Source organism: Balaenoptera ricei, chromosome 11 (genome assembly GCF_028023285.1).
Source record: "Balaenoptera ricei isolate mBalRic1 chromosome 11, mBalRic1.hap2, whole genome shotgun sequence".
Taxonomy (NCBI): domain Eukaryota; kingdom Metazoa; phylum Chordata; class Mammalia; order Artiodactyla; family Balaenopteridae; genus Balaenoptera; species Balaenoptera ricei.
In genome coordinates, this window is record NC_082649.1 from 39,503,763 (window position 1) to 39,521,772 (window position 18,010).

At 48.4% G+C, this 18,010-nt stretch overlaps 2 protein-coding genes across 4 annotated transcripts in view; both read right to left on the reverse strand.

Moving 5' to 3' along the window:
- Window positions 1-559: 559 nt before the first annotated feature.
- LOC132374752 (E3 ubiquitin-protein ligase makorin-1-like) lies at window positions 560-16,210 on the reverse strand. The gene is made up of 9 exons (XM_059938859.1): window positions 16,131-16,210; window positions 10,867-10,951; window positions 5,846-5,965; window positions 5,423-5,667; window positions 3,202-3,305; window positions 2,850-3,022; window positions 2,616-2,726; window positions 952-1,087; window positions 560-703 (listed from the first exon to the last, which is right to left on the reverse strand). The coding sequence occupies exons 2-9, from the start codon at window positions 10,935-10,937 to the stop codon at window positions 566-568; spliced, it is 1,098 nt and encodes a 365-aa protein (XP_059794842.1). The 5' UTR covers window positions 10,938-10,951; window positions 16,131-16,210; the 3' UTR covers window positions 560-565.
- The window catches only part of PPARD (peroxisome proliferator activated receptor delta), a 77,367-nt gene continuing 74,086 nt past the window's right edge, over window positions 14,730-18,010 (reverse strand). For all 3 annotated transcript variants that reach the window (XM_059938858.1, XM_059938856.1, XM_059938857.1), the window contains 2 exons: window positions 17,431-17,881; window positions 14,730-16,784 (listed from right to left, as the gene is read on the reverse strand). In XM_059938858.1, coding sequence (XP_059794841.1) covers window positions 16,537-16,784; window positions 17,431-17,881 — 699 coding nt within the window. In that variant the 3' untranslated portion in view covers window positions 14,730-16,536. The remainder of the gene's footprint in view (window positions 16,785-17,430; window positions 17,882-18,010) is intronic.

Here is an 18,010-nt window from a genome sequence, read left to right on the forward strand (position 1 = left end):
GAAGGAGAAAAGGGAGAAAACTTCTAAGTGTGGTTCAAGAACCATACTTGGAATCCACAAGGATTCCAAGGGGGAATCCTTGAGACCCTTTCATGGGATCTCTGACATTACTATTTTTATAATACCTACATTATTTGCCCTTTCTGTTCTCATTCCCTTATGAGCATAAAATGAAGTTTTCCAAAGGCTAAGTGACAGGTGATATTGCAACAGATTAAATGCAGAAGAAACCCTTGGTGGGGGTAGGGGTGAGGGTGCACCTGGGCTATAAGCAGACACTCTTCAGACACCAGCAGTGATGGCTTAGGTGCACTTTATTGGTTTTCTTTCAGAATCCTTCTACAAAAGAGCAAAGTTAAAAACCAAGTCCCTGGCAAGAGGGTGAGAACCCTTCCTCTTTCCAGAGAGCCATCCCCCATCCCCATGTTCCCCAGCTGTGTCACTGCTGCGGTTCATGGGGGTGGAGCACTTGCTACTTTCGTCCCCCACCAAGCTCCAAAGGGAAAAGACCTACCACCTGGCAACCCCTGCCCCTCAGCCCCATCCCCCCACACGTTGATCTTGGTTACAGGAGGCAGTGGTAAGAACTGTTGGGGTCCAGGAAGAGTTCTGAACCCCAGAAGGCCATGGTCAGGGCACAGTTCATGAAGAACACTTCCTCCTCTGGCTCGGTGCCCCCTAGGAACGCTGTTTTGCCCACCACCTGAGAGTAGAAAAAGAAATCAGTGAAAACCCATCAGCTTCGACCCCAGTTGTACCTGGTACAGGGGAATCAAGGCTGACGCATAAGGTTAGGCAGGTTGTACATAGCACAAAGGCACCACATCTAAGCAGGCACCATTAATGTCATAGACATCATACATAGGTTTTACATTTATCACAGACATTTATTATAAACCATGGCCAGCAGCCTCCCCGACCCCTTATCCTTGCTGTTACCACCTCACTCACAGAGGCCAGCTGCATACTCCCGGGCCAGGAAGGATCAGAACTCGAGGCCTTATCTGGGAGCTGATGCAGGTAAATGCAGTCCGACTTGAAGGGGCAGCGGCCATTCCCCCGCATGAAGAACCGGCATCGAATCTGGCTATGAGAGGGCAGAAGGATAGAAGACCATCACCTTCAAGCCCAGCTGCCCCAGGAACAAGGGGCACTCAAGACCGACATGTAAGTTTGGGTAGGTTATACACAGCACAAAGGCACCACATCTATGCTGGCACCTCTAGGATCACATAGACAAGTGTAGATGTTACATTTATTACAATTATTTCCCAGCAGATGGCAGTAAAGTGTCTTAAGTGGTATCTTTCTCTTAATTGCCACAAAGTCTATTTGGGACAGAAGTGACCCTGGGAATCTCCTTTCCTTCTTTGAGCTAAGTTTCAGTAATACCACCAAAGGAGGAGGGAGAGCAGATAACCCTACAATGTGTCTCTGTAACCAGGTTAGAACAATGCCCTCTTCTGAGGGGTGGTCTTCTGATTTGGTAACTCCTAGCTAATGAAATTGATTAAGAAGTTTCCCACTTCTGAGATTTCAAATTTCATTCTGTGAAAGGTCAGATACAGGAAGGGTTTGTGGGCAACGTGTGATCTGCTTAAGTAGGAACAGCTTTTTCTTGCACAGAAAGATGGACGAGAGGGAGAAAAAGATAAAGCGCATATTTATAGCCTTTTTCCTTTTTCCTGCATCATCACCTCTCTGCTTGACTCCAACGCAGTTGAGTCTTTCCCACTTCCTGCAGTCCCAGCGCGAATGGAGGATCCCGCTGACCACCAAGCTGGAAGCCTGGGAATCCCTCTAAAATGACTGTCCCTCTTCCTCTTCCTACCATTTGACCAAACCTGGCATCAGGAACCCCTCCGTCCAGATAGCATCCAAAACCACCCCACTCAACCTGACCAGATTCTCCATCAGCCTCCCTCACCCAGCTCTCACGTGACAGTACCAGTCCTGTGGCCGTCTATCTGGAAACATTAATCATCTTACAGTTTCCTTTCAACCTCATGGTCAGTTGGCTACCCAGGTATGGCCCTTCTTCCTCTCAAGTCAATATCCTCCCCATGGTTCCTTGTAGTCCATGCTAGGAGTCAGAATGCCTGGGTTCAAACCCACTTCCTTACTTAAGCCCCATAGACCTTGCCTCACTTTCTCCTTCTACAGCGTGATAACAGTAAGAGTCTCTACTTCCATGGTGGCTTGTGGGATCTTAGTTCCCCAACCAGGGATAGAACCTGGGGCTCCGTCAGTGAGAGTGCCGAGTCCTAACCACTGGACTGCCGAGGAATTCCTATACTTTCCTGCTTTAAAAAAAAAAATCCAAAATAAAAGCCAAGAAGGGCTTCCCATCATGCTGAGAGAACCAGAGTTTCCCTGCGTGGATCCTGAGCCAGGCTAGAAGAGAAACTTGGCCTTGACTGTCTCAGTCACTCACCATTATTCACTGGGCTTTCTGGAATAGTGGAAATAGCTCACAGCCTCACCTGCCGTCTTGGTCACTCTGCACTTGCAGGATTTGGGGGATGCCATGCTGGGAACCACGGCTGAGAGGGTATGAATCAGGGGCTGCTTCCCCTCTTTCCTAACCTGAGTCATGGTCCCCCTGCCAGGCTCACCTGGTCCGAGCCTTGAAGTTCCTGATGAGTTGCTCCTTCTCAGGCCCCTTGCTCACCCAGAATTTGCAGGGGATGATGTAGCTGGAAGGGACACGGCACTGGGGACAGGCCCTGCGGGGTGGGATGGGGTGGGAGGTGGGAGAGGAGTAGTCACAAGCCCATCGGCCTGTCTCTGAGCCCACCCCTCTGTGGGACCTTTCCCTCCCTCCCTGCTGGCCCCTCCATGACACTGACTTGATGACACCCAGCGGGAAGTCCCCTCGGCTCTTCCGCCAGGTGCGCAGGCAGCCCAGGCAGTGGGGATGGCTGCAGTTGGGCAGGATGCCAAAAATCCGCTTGGCCTCTGGCTTGTTCCACACCTTGTCCATGCAGATGCCACATATGATGTCCCGACTGTCCTGCACCCTCTGCAGCCACGGGCAGGGTCAGAGCACATCCTCTCTTCAGCCCCCACCCCGCCAACACACACACACACACACACACTGCCAGCCCAAATACAGCCCCAGGGAACACAGAGCCCTCCTCCAGCAGGTCTGGGCAACCCAGAGGTCCAGCATGGCATCCTCTTCCCCTCCCCCTCCATTACCTGCTGCACCTCAAGGTCCAGGCTCTGAAGTGGGGCCAGGAGCTCCTGGACAGGGTCTGACATAGGCCGAGACTTCGGGAAGTAGCTGTGATCACCATCAGCAGCTGTTGGGGAAAACTGGATCCATTCACTCATTTACTCATTCATGTGGTATCTCCTGAGCGTCTGCTGCATGCAAGGCCCTGAGGGTGTGTAAAGTTCTGTCCACCAGTAGTTCAGAGTCTAGCCAGAATTATGTCTCTAACACAACTGTTTAGACCTGTGCTATTCAATACGATAGCCACCTGCCACATGTGGCTATCAAACACCTGGAATGGAGCTAGTCTGAATTCAGATGTGTTGTAAGTGTAAAATACACATGAGATTTTGAAGCTGAATACCAAAAAGTCTCTAAAATGTTTCATTATTAACTTTTTATATTAATTACATATTGAAACGATATTGGATATGTAATTTTTGATATATTGGGTTAAATATTAAAATTAATTTCACCTGTTTGGTTTTCCTTTTTTTAAAATGAAGCTGCTAGAAAAATTTTAATTACATGCGTGAATTGTAAAATGGTGCAACCATTTTGGAAAACAGTTTGGCGGTTCCTCAAAATATTAAACATAGGGTTAACATATGATCCAGCAATTCCACTCCTAGGTATATACCCAAGAGAAACGAAAATATACATCCACACAAAAATTTGTACATAAGTGCTCATAGCAACATTATTCATAATAGCCAAAAAGCAAAAACAACCCAAGTATCCATCAACTGGTGAATGAATAAAACAAAATGTGGTATATATCCATACACTGAGATATTATTTGGCCATAAAAGGAAATGAAGTACTTCTATATGCTACAACATGGATAAACCTAGAAAATATTATACTAAATAAAAGAAGCCAGACACAAAAAGGCCATATACTGTATGATTCCATTTATATGAAATGTCCAGAATAGGCAAATCCAGAGAGAGAGAAAATAGATTAGTGGTTACCAATGGCTGGGAGGGGTTGTGGATGGAGAGTGACTGCTAATGGGCTTCTTTCTGGGGTAATGAAAATCTTCTAGAATTAAATAGTGCTACTAATAAGAACCTACCGTATAGCACAGGGAACTCTACTCAGTACTCTGTAACTACCTATATGGGAAAAGAATCTAAAAGAGCGTGGATATATGTATATGTATAACTGATGCACTTTGCTGTACAACAGAAACTAACACAACATTGCAAATCAACTATACTCCAATAAAAATTAATTTAAAAAAACAGTGCTAATGTTGGTACAACTCTGAATATACTGTATTACACTGAATCGTACACTTTAAATTGGTGAATTTTTTGGTTTGTGAATTATATCTCAATAAAGCTGATACAAAAAATTGCATATATTATATGGAATCTAAAAAAAAAAAATGGTTCTGAAGAACCTAGCGGCAGGACAGGAATAAAGACGCAGACGTAGAGAATGGACTTGAGGACACCGGGAGGGGGAAGGGTAAGCTGGGACGAAGTGAGAGAGTGGCATGGACATATATACACTACCAAATGTAAAACAGATAGCTAGGGGGAAGCAGCCACATAGCACAGGGAGATTAGCTCGGTGCTTTGTGTCCACCTAGAGGGGTGGGATAGGGAGGGTGGGAGGGAGACGCAAGAGGGAGGAGGTATGGGGATATATGTTTATGTATAGCTGATTCACTTTGTTATACAGCAGAAACTAACACACCATTGTAAAGCAATTATACTCCAATAAAGATGTTAAGAAAAATAATTCCATATGTAACATAATTCTGTTGGACAGCACTGAATTAGAGCAATAATCTTAAAAATAACTACTAACATTTAGTGTTTACTCTGTGCCAGGTACTGTGCTATGCATATCACATATACGAACTTATCAAGACCCTGTGAGTAGGTGCTATTATCAGTGCCCTTTAGCAGATGAGGCAGTTGAGGCTCAGAGAGGTTAAGTGACTTGTTCAAGGTCACACAGTTCCTAAGTGGTGGAGCCAGCATTTGAAACTAGGTGGTTTGACTCCACAGGCATCATGGTATTCTGTTTCTAGAACACAGAAAGCAACAGAGCCAGAGGAAATTTTCCCTCTGGCTGGGAATCTTGAGGAGGGAGAGGGTGGAAGGAAATATAAACCTTGCTCAGAGACAGAGCAGGAACGCTGGTCTCAGATCTCACTTGTGCCCACCTGCAGTACCCCTGATGACTCACATGATAGGGACAGGGACTTCCAGGAGCTGCCACCAATGTCCTCAGTCTTGCTGAACAAATCCTCCAGGCCAGGCTCCATGCCCTGGTAGGCCCCGGCCCAACCCCATCCGACAGTCACAGAGGGCAGGTAGGAGGGCTCGGAGCCCCTGCGGGTCAGTCCCTGCGGGGGGCCTGACAGGGTGACGTGTGGCTCCGAATGGCGGCGGCCCCACTCAAGGTGGCGGGGAGGCTGCAAGTGCTGGTAGCTGTCGTGAGGAAGAGAAGGGTAAGGAGAAAGGGATAGCTCCTCCAGGGCTCAGAGCTAGCTCAGCCTAGTACTTGGAGCTGAGGGCAGAGGGGCTCTGGGAAGATGCATGGTCCATGAAGGATGATTCCTCCCGAGTCTCCCAGCCCGCTCCCCACTCGAGGAGAAGAGGCGCTTACCTACATCCATCTCCATGGAAGCAGAAGCCTCGCTGGAAATATCTGCAGACCTGGGATGCCTTCCGGTCCTGAGCGAAGCAGCGGCTGGACCCCCAGTGACAGGCCCCTCGGTCAAAGTTCCTAAGAGAACATCTGAGTCATGCCCAGCCCCATTTGAGTTCCTGCCTTTGTGATCCTTCTAGAAAGAGGCTGTGTGACATGAGGACTCAGGCTCCAGGCTTGGTCCTGTGTTCAAATCCTGACTCCGCTTGACAACCCTGGGTGGTAATTCAATTTCCCTAAAGCTTGGTTTCCTCCCCCTGAAACATGAGGGTAACAACGCCTCCTGTTACCTCAGGGTTGTCGTGAAGTTTTTTTTAGATTTCACACAATGCACATAGCAGGTGCTCAGTAAATCATAGTGATTCCTATTACTTTCTCCAAGCACAGAGTCTTGTGGGCTCTGGATTCAGAATTCTGGGTTCAGATTCCGGAACCAGGGCCTGCTCTATGGGCACAGACCTGTGTAGTCACGCAGGGGGCCCACACTTGCTTCAATGTTCTGCCGTTGCTGTCTTGAAATTATTAAATTTTTGAACACGGGACCCTGATTTTCTTTTTGTGCTGGGTCCCACAAATTATATAGCCAGTTCTGCCTGGTATCACTACTTCTTGGTTGTATGAGCTTGGACAAACTTTCCATGCCTCAGTTTCTTCATTTGTAAGTTATCAGTACTTAATTTATGGGATGATGTAAAACGTAAATGAGATATTGTATGTAAAGCATAGTTATCCCTTGGTATCCATGCGAGGTTGGTTCCAGAACCTCCATGGACACCAAAATCCATGGATGCTGGAGTCCCTTATATAAAATGGCATAGGGACTCCCCTGGTGGTCCAGTGGTTAAGACACCGTGCTTCCACTGCAGGGGGCACAGGTTCAATCTGTGGTCAGAGAACTAAGACCCCGAATGCCACGTGGCCCAGCCAAAAAATAGAAAAAATAAAAATAAATAAATAAAAATTAAAAAAAAATAAAATGGCATAGTATTTGCATATAACCTATGCCTATGCTCCTGTATACTTTAAATTATCTCTAGATCACTTATAACACCTAATACAATGTAAATACTATGTAAATATTTGCTGGTACGCAGCAAATTCAAGTTTTGCTTTTTGGAACTTTCTGGGATTTTTTTTCCCAAATATTTTCAATCTGCAGTTGGTTTAATCCACGGATACGGAACCCACAGATACACATGGCCAACTATATCTGGCACATAGCAAGCCCTCAATAAATATTAGCTGTTCTTATCACTCTGCTGTCATCATTATCATCATCATCATCACCATTACTACAGGGACATTAGAGGGTCAGCCTGTGAGGTGGGAAGGGTGGGAGGAGGCCAAGTTGGGCCAACATTTATTGAGAATCTACTATGTGTCCAGGCCTGAGCCAGGGCTCTGGGGACCTCTGCTCTTGTCGTGTGCTTCCTTGCCAGGAGTGGGAATAAGCCCACATGTGAAGTGGCCAGGGCAGCAGGGACGGGGACAGAGGCCGGACTCTTGTCCCAAGAGGACACAGACTGCCAGCTGATGCTGGGGGTCTGCCATAGAGTGGCCCCCACCATTCTCCAGAGAATGTCCAAGAGAGGCCCTGGCAGAGAAGCAGGTGGAGGAAGGGCAGGATGGGTGACAGGCACCCAGTCTTGTTGGTGAAGGTACCAGATCGTCGGGCACATGGTCCTTATTACAACGATTATTATTATATTATTACATAATATAATACTTATAATAACTGTAGTTGTTATTATTTTGTTATTTTTATGGAAGCTGTTGTGAGGGCCAGGAGGGTAATATAAGATCATTAAACGGTAACTTTTGATTTTAATTCAGACATTTTTGGTTTAATTCAGAAGAAATTCAAAGAACTGAGTGCCCCTGCTATAACAAATAACCTTTCATTTCCATTTGCTTATTTATGTGAACAAGATTTCTCAGTGCTTCCATTCATAAATATTAAAAATAGAAATTGATGTTGATAACACATTGTAAATCAATTATACCCCAATAAAAATTTTAAAAAATAAAATTGAATAACAGACAAACCCCCTCCCCCCCAAAAAAGAAAGAAACTGATGTTGAATCCTGTCTTATTCTAGTAATAAGTAATGTTTATCCATGGATACATGAGCTTTTTTTGGTGGGGGGGAAGCAACAATCTCATCTAAATTTTCTAATGAAAATTTTGTTATTTAGTAATTAATTGTTAAAGTGTGTAGGGAGTTCCCTGGCAATCTAGTGTTTGGGACTCAGCACTTTCACTGCCAGGGCCTGGGTTTGATCCCTGGTGGGGGAAATAAGATCCTGCAAGCCTTATGGCATGGCCAAAAAAAAAAAAAGTGTGTAATTTACTTCTTTTGATCAGTTGAGTACTACTAATAACTAAATCTAGAAAAAAATCATATTTCCGTTTCACAAATATTTTTCTTGCAGGAACAGATAATATCGTGATCAGTGAAAGACTTCTGAGAAGAAAAATATTTGTATTGGTAAAATTCTGTGGGAGAAGTAGAATAGGCATTCAAGGAGAAAAAGGAGTTACGTAAAACTGTAAAAGCCTGCTTTTATATACTTTTAAATGGATGACAGTATATGTTAAATCTCTCTGATATTTAGATGCCACTGGATGCATGAAAAGAATAATGTACTTAATCAAATCCACCCTGCTCACCTGCCATTGCTGCTCAGTTGCCCACACAGCAAGTTCATTGGCAGGTCCCAAAGCAAGCAGCCCGAAATACCTTCGACTGAAATTCTGCACAGAGCTACAGCCAGCCCCAGCCCAGTACCCCATGGTGACTTTCAATCATTCTCACTGCCTGGCTTGGAAAAATTGAGAGGCTCCTGCAGGAAGATTGAGGGCAAGTTCTTGTGGGCTGAGAGCTTTGAACACATCCCTCAAAATCTTGCCTGAAGTGCCAGCCTTGGAGAAGAAAGATTCAGAAATGGTAAAAAGCATTCGATTTAATGATGTAACTACTCTAAAAACATCTTTTAAAACTCTCTTTTGGAATTAAAAAAGAATAATTGTATTATTTTAAAGTGGGACTATTTAGAATACATTATAAATTTAACCTTTGCAACAATTTACGTTATGATGAATACCATTAGATAACTTGGAGTGTGGAGGGGATACATGTTTTTTCAAATTTCTTTTAGGTTTATAGAAGATGCCTGGCCTGGTATGTTTCTGCTCCCAATTATAACATGAGGAGTAGATAGGAAGAAGCTGCAGTGGGGGAGGGACCAGATCAGTGGTGACAGCCAAAGTTAGGGAGGATGGAAGGTGGATGGAGGTTGGGGTGAGGGGCGAGGTGGAAATGACAGTCACTGGAGAAAGGGTGGGTGACCTGAGAGGAGGAGCCTCTCACCCCCTAGGGGAGGAGCCAGTGGCCCTCAAAGGAAGGGCTTGAAAGCCTCCTGTCCCCAGTCCCCAAGGCTTTGCTTTCCCTAAAGACCACCAATGAAGCTGACCTCCAGGACTGCCTAAGAGGCCACCATACTAGCTCCTTCACAAGCTGAGAGATCCAACAACAGAGCTCTCCCAGCATGTCCAGAGGTGCTCTTAGACCATCAGACGAGCCAGAGCAACAGGAGCTAGGGGCTTTGTGATCAAATTGATTTGAGAAACTCCTCCTTCTATATTTTTTAGAGTCATGTTGTATATTGCTTACCATACATGAACATATTAAATGCTCTGATAAGTCCTGCCCTCCACCCACCCACACAGCCTTAACATACCAATAAAACACATTTTGTTCGGGGTACTGTCAAATTAGTTCATTTAATCCTCAAAACAAGCCTTAAAAGTCAGGAGTCATCTTTTGTTTTCAAAATCTGAGGCTCAGAGAGGTCAAGTAACTGGCCTGGGACTTGGAACAAGAGTTAGGACCATAACCCAGGTGTCCTCACTCAGCACAATACTTCTCTAGTTAACCAAGATTGACTTGTCAGGGGTGAGGGCTGCTGGATTTAGGGAATTTCTTAAGCCAAATTCTGAGGCCAAGGGTTGGGGACAGAACAGCCAGAGGTCACCGGTAATCCAGGCCTGGGGAGGCAGCAAAAGCAGCTGGGTGGCTGGGAGGCCAGAGCAGTGGACCCCTGAGCAGTAATCAGGACTGGCCTGTTGGGTGAACACAGGGTGTGCAGAGAAGAACAGGTGGGGCTGGGTGCAGTGAGGGGGAGGTGGAACCTGCCAAATGAGCTCCCTGACCAAGATTCTTAAAACTTGAGGGCCAAACTTAGTCTAGCATGCCACCTTCCTTCTTGAGCTTTGGGCAGGACCAGGAACAACTGAAAATCTCCTTTAGTAAATGTCCGTCTTCTTTTTTTTTGCCTTCCTTTTGCTGCCAGATTGCCTTTCTTCCCAGCTTGGGAAAACCATTTCACACTGAGACCCTAAGGTCTACAATGATCCCTCCTTTACCCAATATTCAGTTCTCTCTGGGGAACTCATCTCTTCCATCTGTTGGCAAAATGAATCTGTGCTAAGGTATGAATGCCTGATGGAAGGCCTAGTGAGCTAACATACCCAAAAGAATGACTCTCTAATGGTGTAATGTTCAACCTGAAGTGTTTCCATTCACACACTTATGAACACCTGGCACCAGGCTACATACTGGGGCTACAAAGATGACCAGGGGACCAGATCCCACTGCAGGGAGCTGTACAGTATTTCTGGGCAGAGAAACATTTGTTGAGTGGAAGAGAAAAAAGGCAAGTGGCGAATCTCTGTCCTAAATGGTCAGACCCTGAGCTAGCCCTGACTTATCCCCTCTCTGGCCTCAGTCTCCTCCTCTGAACCGTGAAGGGTGAGAGATAGTCTCCAGACCCTTCCAGCATTGGGGTGGGGGCTAGGAAGCCCCTTTTCCCACCTGATGCACCCCAAATTCTTAAAGACTGAGCTTTCAGTGGACAGACAGAACCCCAAGGAATTTTCTCCCACTTCCCCTGTGGTCTCCCAAAACCCAGGCCCTTACCTGTGTGGTCGCTGGGAGCGGGGCCTGCTCTCTCCACCTCGGCTGCCGCCATCCGGCTCCGCAGGGTCCATCCCAGCTGTGGCCCCTAATGAGAATCAGGCAGGGCTGCTCTGGTGCTCCTTTATCCCTCTCTCTCCGGGCAGGGCCAAAGGGAGGAGGGGCTGCGCAGGCAGGCCCACCCCTCCCCATGGCCCCCGGCCTGCAGGAGGAGGGATGGACGGTGAAGCAGGATGGCTGGAAGGCTAGGAGGCTGGGGGCTCCAAATGCCCTGTCCAGGCTACAGGATGTGGGTGGGGTGGGGCATGAAGGCCTTAAGGGATCCCTAGATGATTACTGGAGGAAACTGGGGGGATCGTTTAAGGACTTTAAGGGCCTCAGCAAGGGCCACCATAAGAGGTGGCCAGGAGGGGGCTTGTCTGAGGCTCTAATGAGGAAGCTCCAGATTGGATGATAGCACATGAGCCAGTCAGAGCCTCTCCTGGGCAATATAAATTGCTGTTGGATTTGTAGCTTGCACTGTGGAGAACAATTGGACTGGGCCCATTGATGATGGGGAGTGAGGAGAAGGGGGACCATGAGCTCTAAGAGCCCTTCCAGCTCTGACTATTCCTAAGACCCCCTCAATTCCTATCTTAATCCTCCAAAGCCCATGTACTCTCCACTAGACTGCAGTGCCCCATGTGGGAGGTAAGTTGGGAAAGTTAAAAAGACGAAATAAGAGGAATTCACTTAAAAGTTAAAGGAGAGATTTTTAAATTGAATTTAATCAGCTTCCTATATTTATCAGTAAATTGAGACTCTAGTTTGGGAAACAAATTGTCTTGGACATCTTTGTTATTTCCTTAACTTTTGCTGGATCAAAATTATTTTTTATTTATTTTTAAAATTTATTTTATTTTATTCTTAACCACTGTGCCACCAGGGAAGCCCTGGATCAAAATTATTAAAAAAAATTTTTTATAGGTGCTGCCAATTAGCCCTCTGGGGTGGCTGTGCCAGATTATACTCCCACCAACAGTATGAGAGTGCCTGTGTCTGCACACCCTTGCCAATACAGTATAATCAAACTTGTTAGTATTTGTTAATTTGTTATGTAAAACAACAGTATCTCATTGTAGTTTTATTTAATTCTTTTGGCTGTAGTTAGTTACCCGACCAGGGATCAAACCCGCACCCCCTGCAGTGGAAGCGTGGAGTCTTAACCACTGGACCGTCAGGAAGTCCCTCGTAGATTTTTTTTTTTTTTTTTTTTTTGGCTGCGTTGGGTCTTCATTGCTGTGCGTGGGCTTTCTCTAATTGCGGCGAGCGGGGGCTACTCTTCGTTGCAGTGCACAGGCTTCTTATTGCAGTGGCTTCTCTTGTTGCAGAGCACGGGCTTTAGCCACGCGGGCTTCAGTAGTTGCGGCACTGGGGGTCAGTAGTTGTGGCAGTTGTGGCTCGTGGGCTCTAGAGCACAGGCTCAGTAGTTGTGGCACACGGGCTTCATTGCTCCGTGGCATGTGGGATCATCCCTGACCAGAGCTCGAACCTGTGTCCCCTGCATTGGCAGGCAGATTTTTAACCACTGAGCCACCAGGGAAGTCCCCCCCTCATTGTAGTTTTAATTTATACTTCTCTTACTATGAGATTAAGCATCTCTCCATATGTTTTAGAGGCATTTCTTTTCCTGTTCATATCCTTGGCCCATTTGGGTTGTTGACATTTTACTCATTGCTTGGTAGGTGCTCTTTACATATTAAGGAAATTAACCTCTGTCTTATTATGTCACACATTTTTTAACATGGTTGATTTAAATTTTTTTGTGTTCCCCCCACTGGAAGAAATTTTTTTAGTGTGATGTAGTAAGATCTTTTATCTATTTTATACACTCTACGTTTTGTGTATACTGCATGAAACTTAGAACCTTCTGTGTGTACAGAGATTTTTGAAAGGTCTATCCACTTCAAGATTATATATAATTTTCCCCATGTATTTCTTCTAGGTTGTTTTTTCCCTCCCCCACTCTTCTAGTCTTTTTTTTCTTAAACATTGTATAAATATATCAAATTTATCCATTTTCCTGTTGATAGACATTTTTATTGTTTCTACATTTTTGCTCTTGCTGTAAAGAACATGTGTATGAGTCTTAGTGCAATTTGGTGGCTTTCACTCTAGGGTACTGTGTCAGGCTGCCTTCTCCAGGAAATAGATTTAGAGGTTTACTTGCAGGACACTCACTGGGGAGTGCTCCTGAGAACAACACCTGTAAGGAATTGTAGGAAGCAGGATTGGGTAGAGAGAGAAATTAAACTGCAATGTACCTAGGACAGAAGCCCCAGTTCTGGAGCTGGACAATTCTTCACGTTGTTTCAAACTGGGGCAAGGAGGCTTGGCTTGTCCCCACATGTTGGCTATAGGCTGCCCCTGAGGAGGGAGTGTGCTTATCCTGGGCAAGGTGGCCCCCTTCACTGCGGGCAATTTCCTGAGAGGAACTCAGCTGTGAGCCCAGCAGCCACGGACCTCAGTGCCTGGGTTCTGAGGGGTGGAACCTGGGTCATGCCTCACAGCTTCCACAGGCGCATTTTAACTTTACAAGATTTTGCCAAATTGTTTTTCAAGTTGATTTTATCAACTTCTATTCCCTTCTGCAGTATATGAGAATTTGTATTGTTATTCTTCCTTTCCACATTTTCTATCTTGGTTTTCCTATGTTACTTTTGGGATAATTTCTACAGATCTTTTCTGAGGGGCAAAAATGATCTCTTTGGCTGTGTCTGTTTTTTAACTCATTTTTTTTTCTGGAAGTTCCAGGTATTTCTTTAAAAATGTTTGTCTTTTTTTTTTTTCCTTAAAAAGCAAACTGTTTCTTTCGTATGATTTTCATATCTTTATATTTTTAAATAATATAAAACTTATTTGTCTCCTATATGATAATCAATAGCTATACTTTTTGATGTCCTGGGGCTCTAATTTCACTGATTATTCTATTTATTTTCATGCAGGCTGTCTCTTCATGTTTGTAATTTTGTGGGAGTTCTGTACTGCCTGTGTCTGTCCTCCAGAAAGGTTTTGCGTCTGCTTCTTCCAGGCTCCCCAGGCATATTACCAGCCTGGGACCCCATTTCTTCCTTTAATAATAAACCTTTTTAAGTTTCAGAAGTTTTACAGAATTATCACAAAGACGGTATCTTCTAATTCTCTTAAGGTTGCTTTCTTCTTTTTTAGTCTAAATTTTTGATTCATTTGTCTGTGAAGATGGCACCACTGTAAGTAAAGGAGAAAGCTGGGGTGTCAGCTAAGGAGAGGAAAGCCCTGATGTCTCGTGGGGTAAAACTGTGCAAGTCCCGGGGACTTCCCTGGCGGTCCAGTGGTTAAGACGCCACGCTTCCACTCCAGGTGGAATGGGTTCGATCCCCGGTTGGGGAACTAAGATCCCGCGTGGCGTGGCAAAAAAACCCCAAAAACCTGTGCAAGTCCCACATCCACTCAAGGCCCAGGGGGACTTGCCTCCTCCCAGGCCCTTCTTAGCCCCTCCCAGACGCCCTCACCCCCAAACCTGGTTTGTGCCATGGTTCCACACACCCTTCTCAGAGGGTGTGTATCCTTTCTCCCCCTCCCACCCCAAATGCTCCATCCGGGTGGGATGGCATCTTCTCAGTTCTCCACAAACCTTGCTGACTGAGGACTGGTGAGCAGAGCAAGAGGTGAGGGGGAACGACGGGCAGCCCCACAAGCCAGAACCGACCCCGCCACCCCGGCCAGCACCCCACAGTCTCATTTGCCTGACCAAGTCTCCCCCTCTGTGCACTGGATGTGGAAGAGGGGGAGGGGTCTCATCAGCCCCCAGGAAAAACACTGTAAGCTGAGTTAGCTTAAATCAACTCTTAAATATTTAATTCCCATTTATTTAAAGTTCCATCAGTCTGTATACACTATTTATATTAAAAACACAGGAAGCTGGGGCTCCTAGCAAAAATATACATTTCAATTTTGGAGATTGTTCAGACACTGAGAAGAGCTGTATCCTCAGTACCAGGGGGAGGGGGATGAGGATGGGGTGCGTGGCGGGGGAGGGGAGGGAAGAATCTTGCCAGTAGAGAGTGATCCTCAGGCATGGAAAGGCGCCTCGGAAAGGAAGACCAGACAGGACCCAGGAAGCCTGGGGTCTAACCCCACGTCCTGCCACCTTTCTCAGAGACGCCAGCCAGCCCCTCACCCCTCCAGACCCGTTTCCTCCCTGGAGAAGCAGCCTGGGTAGGCTCTCTGTCCTCTGCTCAAATGGCTCCAAGCTGCGCTTCTGTCTCTCCTCTGGGGTGAGTGCTTATCAACGGGGAGGAGGGGGAGGGGCGGGGCCAGGAGTGGGACTGGGCCTAGCAAGGTCCCTGGTCACCAGAGGCGGTATAGGGAGAGTTCCAGGTGACCAGCTGGGCCAAATACAAGGAAAAGGGGAGAGCAGCAGAGTTGTTGGGACAGACGGGTGTCACAAACGAGCAGGATCAGTTTATCCCCGGTACCTCCCCTGTGGGCAGGTGCTGGGCTGGGTCCACAGGACCCCGTGCCCACCAAGGGATCTGGCCTAGCCTCGGGAACAGGGGCACAGCTCTGCCCATCCACCTGCAGGCCCCTCTGGGCACTCGCCTGCCTCAGGGAGGGGAGGGTGAGGGGTGTGGAACCTGCAGGTAAAGTGATTTCAGTGCTTGTGGTGTGTGGGCTGGAGGGAGTGTGTGTGGGGCGTGAGCTTCAGCTGGGCTGGAGCCACTGTCAGTGTCTCCCGGAGGCCAGAGAAAGGAGGGGTGCGCGTGAGGCCAGGCCCTGGCGCTGCGGGAGCCGGGGGAGCGCGGTGCCGACACCCGTAGGCAGGACTCGGTGGCTGCTGCAGAGGGGCAGACAGAGTGGGGTGCTGATGGGGGACCCGCCCCAGGCCTGGGCTCAGAAGCAAGTCTCCGGCTCGCCACCTCCCCTACCTCCCTCCGCCTCTCTTTAAGCTCGCTCCTCATCAGTGGGGGTGTAGGGACCCCCCACCTGGAGGGAACCCCACCTCTATCCAGGCTGGGCGGGTGTCCCCCAGCGGCCAGCGCAGGGGGGCCATCAGTGACACTGGCCTGCGAGACCGGTGGAAAGAAGAAGGGAAGGGCGGCGGGCGTCAGTGGGGCTGAGGTGTGCGCTGCCTGCTGGGAGCCAAGCCGCCGCAGTCCGGGGTGGGGGCCTGCCTGCTGGGGGAGGCATCCTCCGCCAGGGACCCGGTGACCAGGGGCTGCTCTGCACTCAGCCCTGGCCCTGCTTACCTTCCCTGGGAAGCCAGGCCCAGAGAGCTTAGTGTTTCTTTGGATGGCTCGAGTCCTTTGCTGTGAAGACTGAAGACGGGAGAAGGGGACTGTTGGTGCAGAGGGCAGGCCCCTCCTGCTGGGGGGGGCGTGGGGGGGCGCGGGGCGGGGAAGCAGAGGTGCTGTTCTGCGCTGCTGGTGAAATAACACAAACTGCCTCACAGGGAGAGGAAGAGGGACAGACACAGAGATGGGGAGAGAGAAAGGGAGGGAGAGAGAGGAAGGAAGAAAAAGAGCAAAGAAATGAGAGAAGACAGAGGAGCTGAGAAGGAGGGAGCCGGGGAAGGGAGAGGGAGGCGGGCCGACTGCATGTGATCCCCCTCGGCCACCAGGCCCAGCGCTCAGCGGCTGGTCGACAGAGAAGCCCTCAGTACATGTCCTTGTAGATCTCCTGGAGCAGGGGGTGCAGCGAGGTCTCGGTCTCCGTCTTCTTGATCCGCTGCATCATCTGGGCGTGCTCGGTGACCAGCTGCCGCAGGTCAGCCATCTTCTGCAGCAGCTTGGGGAAGAGGTACTGGGCGTCAGGGTGGTTGGCCTGCAGGTGGAACTCGAGGGCGCGCAGGATGGTGTCCTGGATGGCCTCCACCTGTGACACATTCATGAGGCCTGGCCGATCTGTGGGGACAGAGGGCAGAGGTGTGGGAGGGAGCAGGCACACACGGGGTCTCAGAAGGGCAGGGCAGCTCCCCTAACCCCGCCAGTGTGGGCAACTTGGCCCTGGGAACAGTGGGCCTCCCTGCCTGGACTCAAACCCCTTCTCTACCACAGGCTAGCAATGAGGCTACAGGCAGGTCACTCAGCCTCTCTGGACCTCAGTTTCCTCATCTGTAAAACGGGGATAACAGAAGTGCCTCTGGCATAGCATCGTTATGAGGATTAAAGAGTTATAATCTAGGAAAAGGAACTTGAACAGTGCCTGGCATGAAGCAAGCTCTATGCCACTGTCAGCGTGAGTCTTACTATATTGATTGTGTTGGAATTTGAAAAATGCAGGTAAAACACAGAAAATTTCTCCACTATCAGAAATAACCCCCATCAACATGTTGGTATATTTCCTTTCAGTCTTTTTTCTATCTCATCTCCATCTATACTAGATGGAGCTGGTCCTGCACACACAGTTAGTGCCTTACATGTTCCACTGCCATCATCACATGGACCCTTCCTCACGCTGTCAGAGCTTAGGCTCGGCCCCTGCAGTGAGGGCCCAGCCCCCAGGAGGGCTGGCTGTGCGGGGCCGACCCACTGCCCCTCCCTCACTTACCTCCGCACAGAATGATAGCCGCAATGAAGAGAGCCAGGTCACTGTCATCAAGTTCCAGGGCATTGAACTTGACAGCAAACTCAAACTTGGGCTCGATGATGTCACTGAAGGGCTTTCGGAGGCTGCGCAGGAACTCACGGGTGACAAAACCAGTGCCGTTGGCCACCAGAAGCCCGTCCTTGTTGACGATGGAGGCCAGCATGGCAAAGATGGCCTCGTGCACACCATACTTGAGAAGGGTCACCTGGTCGTTGAGGAAGAGGTCGCTGAAGCTGGGGATGCTCTTGGCGAACTCGGTGAGCTCACGCACGGTCTCCACCGTGGTGCACTGGCAGCGGTAGAAGACATGCACGCTGATCTCCTTGTAGGGGGGCAGACCGTTCACCAGCTGCTTCCACACCAGGCCCTTCTCTGCCTGCCACAATGTCTCGATGTCGTGGATCACAAAGGGCTGAAAACCAGGCCCCGTTAGAGGCCAGGCCTCGGGGGACCCCCGCCCATGTGTGCCCCATACCCCTTGCCTGTACCACGAAGTGAGGGGAGGGAGGAGGCCTGGTTCTCCCAGGAGTCAGGCAGGTGG

Excerpts from the sequence above, each read along its gene's own strand:
- LOC132374752 (XM_059938859.1), bottom strand. The coding sequence starts at position 10,937 with ATGGACCCTGCGGAGCCGGATGGCGGCAGCCGAGGTGGAGAGAGCAGG. Across the intron at positions 5,668-5,845 it reads TTCCATGGAGATGGATGTAG|CTACCAGCACTTGCAGCCTC; the intron begins GTAAGCGCCTCT and ends TCCTCACGACAG. Across the intron at positions 3,306-5,422 it reads GAAGTCCCTGTCCCTATCAT|CTGCTGATGGTGATCACAGC; the intron begins GTGAGTCATCAG and ends TTTCCCCAACAG.